Source organism: Magallana gigas, chromosome 5 (assembly GCF_963853765.1).
Source record: "Magallana gigas chromosome 5, xbMagGiga1.1, whole genome shotgun sequence".
NCBI lineage: Eukaryota > Metazoa > Mollusca > Bivalvia > Ostreida > Ostreidae > Magallana > Magallana gigas.
The window spans coordinates 22,541,192-22,553,675 of NC_088857.1; the positions used below are offsets into that span (position 1 = coordinate 22,541,192).

Below are 12,484 nucleotides of genomic sequence, written 5' to 3' on the forward strand. Positions count from 1 at the left end.
ATATACTGAATGTAAATGTTAGCGTTTGACAACCCCATTAAAGGCTCTTTTTAATGTCTGAGAGTTACAATGCGTTTTGGAGCAGTTATAATTATAATAATACGATAGCTAAAATAAACTGTTTTCTTTTCCAGCCTAAAAAGTAGATAGGTCCAGTTGTAAGGAAAACATTTTATTTAAACTAATTTATTTCTGTTTAGCATTCCATAATTAATGTTATAATATCACTTGCATTTTCTTATAGCTTTTATTCCAATCCCTTATGTTTTGTTACCAAGTTCCAGAACTCATTTCTGGAATGTCATATATAAGGAAACGTCATTGACTTTTCTACTACCTTTTTAATCAACATATGGTCATTTATAAATACAGAATCAAAAGTAAACCAACACAGTATGAAATGGAATGATATGAGGCGCCGTTTTAATATTTTTGAGCTATTTTCTTACATCCAAAAATAAATATTTGATATCAATAATTCGAATTGTTTAAAAAAATAATTGTCATTATAAAAAAAATTCTTGATTTCAAAACTCTATTTTCTGACATCAGAAAATGATTTTGATATCAAAAATTTGAATTTTTGATATCTAAAAATATACAAATTGGGCTATGTACAGTAGTTCAGCAATTTTCTTTTAGGTCAAGGGAGTAAATTCATTAAATATGGGAAATTTATTTGCCATTTTATTTGAATTACTGATATCAGAAAATACCTTTTAAAAAATATTAAAACAGCGCCCCATAGAATAAAACCTTTAAGGCTACTGTAGGGCACATACCCACATTAAACATATAAAACAAAAACCTAACATTTACATAATTAGTCACATACATCCTCTTGTTCAACATCATTCAGTTAATGAGCGGCAACAAGTTAAAAATGTCCTTCATTTTTTAAGTCAATGAAGGCTTTTAAAAATAAAATCTCATAATTTGTGAATGTCCATTTTCAGTGTACCTATATATAAGCCAACAGGAATATAAGGTAAAACAGTTTGAAGACAATGTTTTCCATAACATAAAAAAAATGGAAAGTTTTTTTCAAGAATTATATCACAATTTCTTAAAACACTAAAGTAATAGAAAGTGTCAAACTGCAAGAAACCACTTGTACCAAGATACAGTACAACACGGTTATAGCTAACACGTTTATAATGAATTGATGATTACAGCACAATGATTTTCATTCCCGGTGACTTTATTACATGTTTTAAACTTGATGGATATCGTGTTAACGTATTATATTTGGCATGTACAATATTTTGCGGAAATAAGTTTTTGAACAAGTTGGCAAGGATTTAGTTAAAGTATTCCTGAATATGACTATTTTTATACATATATGCATGACATTTACCGATGCACTTGATTTAGCGGAAGCCGCATTCCACCAAAAGCGCTAAATAGAATACACATCCAATTGGGTACATTTACAGTCACAAATTACGCTTATAATGAAGCAACATTGTCTGTCCCCGACTATAGGAGTGTTTTGCTGTAATAATAAAAATCTAACTAAATCTCAGTTGACAAAGTGGTTTGTTTAAGCGTCAATATGATATCAAGTTTACTTTTATATCAAACTCTTACAACCCTACATAGCATCCTAACCTCCTTCTGAAAGTTCAAAAGATCGAAAGTAGAAGAAGAGAAATTTGAGCTAAAAAGAGGCCAAGAATTTCCAACAATGAAAAACCTGAAGAAGAGAAAGTTGAGCTAGATAGAGGCCAAGAATTGCCAAAATATGAAAAATTTTAAGATTTGCCTGTTAAGGTGGTATGGGACATACATATATGTCAATATTAATGTGGGTCAAAGTTATTATAATTAAAATATTTTCACTGGTTTAAAATTTTCAATATTTCACCAAAATATACGTTTAAAATTTTTTTGAAAAGGTAAAAGCTTTAAAATGCCCAGTGAGATTCAAACTCATCACTTACAGGTTCATAGTGAACCCTCTAGCCCACAGCACTACGTTGTTAGGTGCTAAATGCGGGAAAGAAACTACTTTCATAATTACATTTCATTTTATTGTTTATTTCGATATATAGCACGTCACAATATGGACGTGTCCCATATCACCTTTAGTACAATATTAACAACACTTTATTATTCGATTATTTAAACCGAATCTTATGTTGTAAAGCAATTAAAATAAACACATGAACATGAATACTATTCTAAATAGTGAACACATCTGAACTTTTTTTGTTGATAACTGAAAGAACATTTGGTAGAAATCTGTGAAATGATAACCTGATGAACAGCATATAAAATAAAAAATCTCAGTGAAGCCCCAATTGTGACCCAAATATAATGTTCTAACCAATAAATACTACTGGACCAGGCATGCTAGGACAATCCATAGTGCCAGTGTATACATGTATATGCAGCATGTGGTGAATAGAGTATGGTAATTGACTAGCTGGTGTTGAGTATGAGTTTCAATCATGATGCATGTATCTTGTGATACAAAAAAAATTGTAATGTGATACACAAAATAAATATGAAATAATCCTTGATAATATTTGACACACCAAGAAAAAAAAAAGGCATGTTCTGTGTAATGAGATATATAAGTCGATGAAAATGCAATATTCAATATTTTAATTTTTTTTCTGCACTCATAAATATATTTTCTTTTAAGATGATCAAAATACTATATGTGTCAGTTGCTCAAAATGTTTAGATTCAGATGGAGCACAATAAATCAAGAATAGCAAAATACCAAGACCTTTTTTTTTTTTAAATATCATCAGTTGGTGCTTTAACATTCATCTCATGCTATGTCACTGAATTATACCCCTTAAAAAAATCTTTTCATGGCATTTTAACTCAGTCAAAATAAACAATAATAATCACTCATCTGAACAACAGTTGATAGTATCATTTTTATACATAACTATTTCTGTGTTGAAATTTGAGCCCCCCAAGCCTACATTATATGAGGTTGCTTGCATAGTAATCTCACAAACTTTAGCACTGTTGTTCTTGAGAAGAAGATTTTTAAACATTTCCCTATAAATTTCTATGTTAAGGTGGTATGGGACACCTGTCAAAATTAATGTGGATTAAAGTACATTTTAATTAAAATACTTTCATCATTGAAATTATGTTTTAAACTTTTTGGGAAAGGTAAAAAATTATAAAAGCCCCAGCAGGATTCAAACTCATCACATACAGATTTGTAGTTAACATTTTAACCAATTGCGCTATACTGTTAGGTAGCAATTTATGGAAAGAAAAAGTTAAAAAATTATGCTTGATTTCATTGTTTATTTCAGTTGGAAGTACGTCACGAAATTGAGGTTTCCCATACCACTTTAAAATTTTAAAAGTTAAATTTTGATATCTTTTACCATTTATTCTCTGTCCAAAGATATCCTCGATTCACATATTGCTTAATTTCTCCATATTTATAAATAGCTCATGGTTCAAATGATGTTTATTCAAACTTATAAGATTTCATTACACAGCTAAAAATAAAGGAGTCTACAGGAGTCTGCATTGCAACAGACAAGGATGATAGGGTTTAAATTTGGTGCGAGGTATTCGAAGTGACTTCCGAATGGAGAAGAGATGTAAACATATCCCATTATAAATCTCCTTAAAAAAATCTGGTTTTGTTCCTTTGTGTCAATGAAGTTATCATGGGTATTTTCCCTTTTATTTAGTAAAATGCACTTCTTTCACAGGTATGTGTATTTTTATGAAAATTCATCCAAATGTGATGTAAAAATATCTTGGAACAGACTATAGGAGAGCTCAGGACAAGTCAACCCTCTGAAAATAGCTAAAATGTTGAAATCTCAAGAACGGATATGCTGTCATCAAAATAAAAAAGTACATATTAAGTTCAGATCATTATCAATTAAATCTGAAAGTTTCAAGAAAATCGATCCAGCCATCTCCAAAAAATCCTGTGCAAAAACTTTGTAAGAAAAAAAAAAATAAAAGGGAAAAAGAAACGGAACAAAAACAAACGGAAGACCTAAATAATAAAAGTGGAAAAAGAAACAGTACAAATACAGAAGGGTCTTCCGTTGGAGACAGAAGACTCTAGACCTGGACAACACAATAAGTCTCCAAACTTTGTTTGGGAAACTTATAATAAAAAGGAAGCCTGTTGCTCTGCCTGTTGTTTTAAAGTTCCTCTATTGAAGACAAGAAAAAACAGTGTGTGGTAATTAAACAACAGGTGCATTGTAATGCCGGTCATCCTCAGCAATCAGGACAATGAGGGGCCAGGACTCTCTCCTGTCATCAGGGTAGTAGGTGACAAAGTCTTCCTCCCCGTACTGCTGGAGTCGCAGGACCTTGATTGTTACTTCTAACGTGTGACCCAGTAAGATCATCTCTATCTGTTAAACACATAAAACAGCATCATTAGTCATACTCAGGGGACACACATTTTAGATGTCGCAACATTTTTTGCTTGGCATTATGCACCTGTCTCAAATAACACAGAGTGAACAATGTCCTCAAACAAAGCATGCTTCCACTAAGGTAGTTACGGTTGATTGCTTTCAGTTAAGTACATACTTATTCAAACTGTCTTCAATTTGAAGAGCAAACAGGCATTAGAGGAAGAAAATCGTCAAAAAGTACAAAATGCACTGATTTGAGGCAAGAAATATTCACACTACAAGGTTTACTTTTTTAGCCCTGTCTGAAATGAAAGTCAACTCATCCTATGCACTCACCTGCTCCAGTCCCCCTGAATCTCCCACAGGGTTGATGTGGTTCTTGAGTAGAGACTCTGGGTTCTCTGAAGTGTCCCTGGCAAACAGCAGCCAAACAAACACAGGGACGTCATCCCCTTTCTGACTAGCCTCGTACAGAGAGTGGGCCTCCAGGAACATCAGCAGTTTGATGGCCTCCATACACTGGAGGTCCACTTTGGTGTCAAGGTTCAAAAGGTTAACAGGCCAGCTGTTCCTCTCCTCATTGGTTGAAAGACTTTGACATTCAGAAAACTGTTCAATTTAAAATTAAGAATATGAATATTGATGAGTTTAGTCATAATATATGACATTTACAATTCAACATCAGGTTTACCAATATAAAGTTAAAAGTTTATTTTGTAATCTGTTGTTGACTTTCGTATTAAATTAGTTGTACACATGTATATGATAATAAATGATATCACTTGAAATCATTTATAAATACGTAGAAAGTAATATCCCCATCAGCAAAAAGTTGCACAAGGGGTATAATAAGGGGTTAATAAATCCTACAGCAAGTATTCAATCGATACATGTACCTTTGCAAACAGACACTGAACACATTCAGACATGGTCGGTAATTTATCCTTCTTGTTAAAGGGAAGTCTGTGGGCAAAAGTCCACTGTGAGAGTCCTGAGTTTGGATTTCTATAGAGAGTCTGTAACCGATTGATCACAGACTCGGCACTGTTCCACTTGGATAACACATTAATGTTCTGTATAAAGCACTGAAGGAGCGTGCCCCTGATCGCACAGTAATTGTCTCCCCTGACTTGGTGGAGGTGTCTGCACTCAATGAGGCTTGGAATCTCCTGATACGCCTGTAAAGTATATGAGAGCAAAATGTACTACATGTACCATAATATAATTTCAAGACCCACAGGGCCACTCTCAAAAATACAACCTAGACTTCCCCACATTTTCTGTTAGTCAACAGTGACTCCCCCACATTTTCTGTTAGTCAACAGCTTTTAAGATAATGGCATGCAATATTCTAGTCCGTATGTTCCAAGGATGTCATCTTTGTAGGTATGTAAATTCCTGACACAAAATGACAAAAGACTGTTGCAATTTTCATGAAAAGGATTCAAAGCAATATTTTTAGAGCCTTCTGGTATTCCTACAAATCCATTATAATGCAATTTTTCTTTAATATCACATCACATACATGTATTCACCCTCAGTGACTCTTTATCAGCTAGCCCAAGAGATTTTCTTTGATGAGCTTGTTGAATTGGATAAACTCCCAAAACATTATCATAATTAGCATACTATGTAAAAATATTTTAAAAAGGAAAATTTAACATTACAAACAATTTTAAAATTGCCAAAACACTACAATCATATCAATAATTTTTAATTTCATTTACATTAATGCCCTATAGGGTCACTTCATCAATTTACTTGACTAATAAATTTAAACAGCTTCTAAAAATAATTATATTATTTATTAATAATGATATTATTTGTTCCTTTATCATGATAGAAACTTTTGGTTTACATGAAACAGTATTAAAATAGCCCAAAACCACAGCCCATTTTACAGATCATCAAATTTCCCTAAACACTTGCTCCATCTAAACCATGGCTCAAATAATGGCCCCCTTCAGACAAATAAATTCAGCCACACTTGTCTTTGATGTTCTTATTAGCACCTAAAAAATTTTCATTGACAAACAAAAAGTTTGCATTGTCAGTTGATAGAATACTTATAAAACATAAATTTGGTAAAGAAATAAAGACAAAAAACCTCCATCTGTATGTATTCATATAAAAATATTTTAGAGTGTCCACTATTAATTAATCAACAAAATCTGTAAGGATAACCTCCCTTACTTTTCAACATCAGTGTACAATGTATAGGATAGGGAAAATGAAAACTGTCATGAAGTCATTAAGTCTTGTCTGATCTTAATAAAAAATTGCAGGTGCACATCTTCAGATTGTGTTCAACATATTTACAAATTTTCGGACTGTTCCATGCAGTAGTAAAAAATTCTATAGGGGGTACAAAATTGCATCTACAGACAGACAGACAGACGGAGAGACGGACAGGGTGAAACCAATATACCCCCCCCCCCCCATAAACTTTATTTGCGGGGGGGTATGATAAAATATGCATTAATCAATACACAAGACTTCTTAATTAATTGAAGGTTCCAGAAACTGTCTTTAATCTTGTTACAGAGTTCATGTGTGTAAGCAAGGATCATAGATGTGAACAGTGGCTGTGTAGTGGGCGGTACTGAATGTAAATAAAATCTTAACCCTTGCTCTGCTGCGCGCACATATATGTGCGCATTACAGAGTGTGCGCTACCATGCGGGGCGCACATATATGTGCGTTTCAATGAAAAACAGACGATCACATTTTGTCTGGATGATTTTTTTTTATATTGCTCTTATTTTCCGGTAAAAGTCTCTGAAATATATAATACTGGTCCATAATTTTAAGATTTATTAAAATAAAATGATTACATACAGGTTTGGTTACATTTTTTTGGCATTTTTCTCCAGTAAGTAATGTGTTGTATCGGCGCCATTTTTAAAAGTGAAAGCGATAGTAGACGCCGACATTCAGTACCCTGATATGAATCAACCGATAAATTTTATCGCATGTTTATATCCCTCTTGTATTTATTAATGTTCATATCAAGTACACTTATATTTCTTTTTCTTCATTATATAATTTTTACGCATTTATTGATAGTATTTTTCTAATGTTATATGGAACATTTTGTATACAGTTAAAAATAGATGTAGGTGGATTCCACCTTGTATTATTCTTATAATTTTCAATACTAAAAGAAGAAAGAATCGATAAACACTAGCTTAATTGCCTTTCACGTTTAAAATTTGTATTATCATAACAAAACAATGGTGTAACACCTATGCTTTATTATTTGGAAATTTGGAGGGAAATTTAGTTAATGATATAGGCGTTTAAACAACGCGACAGAAATGGCTGCTGCACACGTGTTTTCGTTGTTGGTGTCTGGTGATCTAATTACGTAAATAGGAGATAATACTATAGCAAGGATAGTAAATCTAACATTTGAAAGGTATATATAAACACACCATTCTTTGTATAAACTAGTTTAAAGGAAATAACGCCGCAATCTTAGGAAGCACTTGATCTAACGGCACCGGTAGTTGAGATATGACGCGGCGATCAGCTGTTTTGTATCGTTTGGACTACCGATGATATATTGGCAAAAATATCCATTTTTATAAATTAAACAATGAAATCTATTGCTTGTTTTCGTTTTTTCAGTGTTAATACAAACTGAATTGAGTGGAATATTTGTTTGTTTCATGAGAGATATACAATTAAACCCTGTTGAAAATATGTAAACAATATGCCCTATAGAAGTTATGGCCGACAGAGATAACATAATAGAAGAAATCTTTGCAGATAGCGATAGTGACGGTGAGGACAATTTTGAAGGCTTTGATTTAGAGGATTTAAATACTACAGAATTAGATGATGAATCAATTCATGCCAATTACAATGTTTTGAATAGTGAACTTTGGAATGAAGGTGATAGGACTCCCTTACCGTTAAGTTTTGAGCAGGAACCAGGTTTACAAAAAGAAGTTTCTGATTCTGATTCTCCGATCGAATATTTTGAACTTTTTTTAGATGACTTTGATTACCAAAATATCTCTGATGAAACAAACAAATACGCTGATCAATTTCTTGCAAACAAACAATTAAAGGAAAAATCTCGCTTTAAAAAATGGAGGGATACAACAGCTTCAGAGATGAAGAAGTTCATTGCCATTGTTATAGCAATGGCCATCATAACACAAATGGATATTTCCGAATACTGGACCGTTAATCCAGTGACATCAACTCCCTTTTTCCCCAGTGTTATGTCCAGGGATAGGTTTTTACTCCTTCTTGCCTTTCTTCATTTAAACGACAATGATAAATATATTCCACGTGGAGTCGAGGGCCATGAACCTCTATTTAAACTGGGCCCCCTATACCATAGAATCCTTACAAAGTTTCGTTCTGTTTACAAACCCAACCAAGCATTGGCCATTGACGAAAGTATGGTTGCCTGGCGAGGCAACTTATCGTTTCGTGTTTATAGTCCAGACAAACCAGTCAAATATGGGTTAAAAGCATATGTTTTGTGTGACTCAGAAAATGCATATTGTTTGAGATTTAAATTATATACTGGTAAAAAATCTGTACAGCCATCAGAAAACGGGGCAACATATGATCTTATAATGGATTTAATGAGAAACTATTTTGAAAAAGGGCATATTCTTTATTGCGACAATTACTACAGTTCACCGCGTCTTTTTATGGATCTGTGGGTCCTCGGGACAGGAGCAACTGGAACTGTACGCAGTTACAGGAAAGGTATCCCAGACAAATTAAAGAAAGCTCAGCTTAGCAACAGAGGGGACACAGCAACAATGTCATATGGACCTTTGAGCTGCTTAAAATATCTAGATGCAAAGGCTGTGTACCTAATAAGCACCACTGACACCTCTGTTAATGTGGAAACTAGAAGACCTGACTTTATGAGAAATCATGAAGCAAAAGTTAGGCCTTCCATGGTTCATGTCTATGATCAAAAAATGGGTGCTGTTGATAGGAGCAACCAAATGGTGGAAAATTATAAACTTGGCATCAAAACTATGAAATGGTGGAAAAAACTTATTTTCCATATTATCAATATTGCAATTGTAAATTCTTATATTTTGTACAAAGAAAATTGCAGTTTCAACAATGCCATGGTTCAGCGCCATTTCCGAAGAAAGCTCGTTGAGCAGCTCATCCAGAGCTCTGGAGGGAGCATTACAACACCACTTGGACGACCTGCCCCCAGAGTTCTGGAGAGACTTACAGGGAGACATTTTTTGGACAAGTTGATGGAAGGAGAAAAACCTCTTCATCGCCAGTGCATTGTTTGTGGACCAGCAGAGAGGGAGATGCTACCCCCATTAAGACCAGGAGAGAAGCGGAAAAGGCGATGTGGCCACATGACCAGCTACAAATGCAGACAGTGTAATGTGTCGCTATGCATTTCTCCTTGCTTTGAGATTTATCATACAAAGCAGGAATTCCTTTTGGCCTACAAGAGAAGTCGATTGAGTTCAAATTCCTCAACAGAAGAGTAATTTCAATTGTATTAACTATACATGAAAGAGGAAAGCCAGAGTTCTTTTTATTGAAGGTTAATTGAGCTTTTGTTATTGTGGTACATGTCTTTTCCGCTTTTCTCTCTGTGTGAAATAAGTATGATATAAAATAGAAATGCTTTCATGATTATAATGATTATATAAATACATCAGAGTATTATTTGAATTCAGAATTATTTTGATTCTTGGAATTTAGAGTTTTTAAGAAAATTGCCCTTAGTTAGACTATCCATAAGAAAAATTCATGTTACCTGTCTAAGTGAGTCTAACCAAGGGCAATTTTCTTAAAAGCCCTGAATTCCAAGAACCAAAATAATTCCAAATTCAAATAATACTCTGTTTTACCGTTATACACAATTGCCTTAAATGGTTATTTTAAAAAACAACTGGTATTAAATAACTTTGCTTTTTAAATAGCAATTTCATGTACATGCAGAAATATGTTAGATATATTTTTGTTGGTTTTGAAGGCTCTCAACTTGTCCAAAAAATGTCAACCACTTTTCAAATTTCTGAAAAGTTTAGTGACATGTATGTTCATATAAATGCATATTAGCTGAAGAATGCAGTGCTATGCAATGTTATGCCCGATTTATATTTTGTTGTATGAAGTTTTGTTTTAAGCTCAAGCTAACTTAGAGTAAAGTGCCTCTTTCAAGTTTTGATGCTATTATTAAAGTAACTATCTTCTCTTTTTCTATCAAATGTACTGATGCATCAACAGATAAGTTGGATGGAAAACTGTGTCAGCGCTCAAGGTTTTCTGACATTATTTTTTGCTCTATGCACAGAATAAAAACCTGACCCGATCATTTTATAACATATTTTTCCTACTATGCAAGTAATTCAAATCATTTCTGAAATTGTATGCCAATAATATTAACATAAATTTCAACAAACTGGAAGCACTGTGCATGAAAAAATAAATAACGCATTATAAATGTTTAAAATGTGGTATTGAGTTTTAACTTGCTTTGGTGACCTTGACCTCTTTGTATGTGACCTTGGGAAATATCTTCTTAAGAAACCTAGAAAAAATGCCACCTGTAAAATGATTGGTCTTAACTTTTTACAGTGATATGATAAAAATTCAATTAATGATAAGTGTGAAAATGTTCTTGAAATTGTGTCAAATCACAAGGTGATATTAGTTCATTGAAATGAAAATTTTATGACTATGAATTAATTTTGTATTATTTTGTTATTTTTGTATCATATCTAAATCAATTGTCCTTTGGTTCACTGCCATGAATAAAATTGATGCTAATTTAAAAGGAATTTTAACGTTTTTTCTGCAATTAGTAAATAAAATGGTTACCATGGCAACAATTCTTTATGAAATTCATGCAAACTTTTTCAAAAGTACAAAACAACCATGCTCTACAACTTTGGAAAATTTCATTTATATATCTTTGGAAATAAAGATTTTATGCATTGATGAAGAATTTATGTCATCAAAATGTGATTTTCCCAAAACAATTCAGCACAGGTGCTCTTTAAATTTGATAACAATATAGCAGAGCAAGGGTTAATTATCATGACTTTTTCACACACAGCATCATCAGCATAGTAGCCCATATCAACTTATGTCCAAGTCATATCTGTTAAATGGGTATCATTTACAAAACTACCAGGTAAATGTTAAATGTTAAATCGACTATTATTACATAACCCACGACCCCCAAGGTTCAAAACATTAGGTGCACAATAATGTTTCACAAAATGAATTTGTAATTCCGTAAGATGACAATATTTAGCCTTGTGTGCTTAAATTAGTTTGTGCTTATGCATATATTTAGCAATGTTTTTTTTTCTAATATCTAATGCATGAATAGATCTGCTTTTAAAAAAAACATTTTCACCAATGGCTTATGCAGCACCTTTGTCTATAAATAGGAACTTAGTTTATGCTTTTAAAAAAAAATTTCACAGGTTGAATTAAAGTTCACGGGTTTAATTAAAGATGTCTCCATAAGTGCTATCTGCACCCATTACCAGGGCTGAGAATGCAGCACTGGAAGCAAACCTTAGATTAATGACTCCTCATTAGGACAAGACAATATGTAGTTTTGTTAATTAAATCTACTGGTAATTAATTACCGGTAGTCTGTAAATGTTACCACGGTAGTCTGTCTCTGTGAATGTTACCAAGTCATCTCTCATTCGAAACAAACATATGAGGTAATCCTATAGGCGCTGTATCGCCTGACATTTACTGGTAATGGAAACTCCAAAACAGAGGATTAATGACTACAAGACTTGGTCACACAGATTTCATAAAAACATACTATTATATAATTCTAACAAGATTTAGTAAAATGCATGAATCTTAAAAGTCCACAATTTTTACCTTTTTGGCTGTGAAAAATGTTCATGCCACACTGTATGCAGCAATGTACAGGCTTAAATGGTTATTATCCTTTTTTCGGAAACTCACTACCAGGCAAGATAATTCCATTTAAATTTCTTGGTTTATTAAAAAATTAGGATTTTTATTTTAAAATATGTTAGTAGTAAAATATAAGTATTAGCGGTTTATATTTTAGCAGAATTTTTTTATGAACAAAAATGTTTGTGCTCTAATGATCATAATTTTAA

General features: G+C 32.9%; 2 protein-coding genes across 9 annotated transcripts in view; one reads left to right on the forward strand and one right to left on the reverse strand.

The window, feature by feature from the left end:
- Nucleotides 1-321: 321 nt before the first annotated feature.
- The window catches only part of LOC105343394 (dentin sialophosphoprotein), a 33,861-nt gene continuing 21,698 nt past the window's right edge, over nucleotides 322-12,484 (reverse strand). For all 8 annotated transcript variants that reach the window (XM_011450752.4, XM_011450751.4, XM_011450756.4 and 5 more), the window contains 3 exons: nucleotides 5,267-5,548; nucleotides 4,707-4,979; nucleotides 322-4,364 (listed from right to left, as the gene is read on the reverse strand). In XM_011450752.4, the coding sequence (XP_011449054.3) occupies nucleotides 4,191-4,364; nucleotides 4,707-4,979; nucleotides 5,267-5,548 (729 nt within the window). In that variant the 3' untranslated portion in view covers nucleotides 322-4,190. The remainder of the gene's footprint in view (nucleotides 4,365-4,706; nucleotides 4,980-5,266; nucleotides 5,549-12,484) is intronic.
- On the forward strand, nucleotides 6,986-11,415 carry LOC136275894 (piggyBac transposable element-derived protein 4-like). The gene has a single exon (XM_066086133.1). It carries the CDS (start codon nucleotides 8,102-8,104, stop codon nucleotides 9,863-9,865), a length of 1,764 nt encoding a protein of 587 aa, XP_065942205.1. The 5' UTR covers nucleotides 6,986-8,101; the 3' UTR covers nucleotides 9,866-11,415.

What these genes read in the sequence shown, in the direction of transcription:
- LOC136275894 (XM_066086133.1), top strand. Translation starts at nt 8,102, where the DNA reads ATGGCCGACAGAGATAACATAATAGAAGAAATCTTTGCAGATAGCGAT.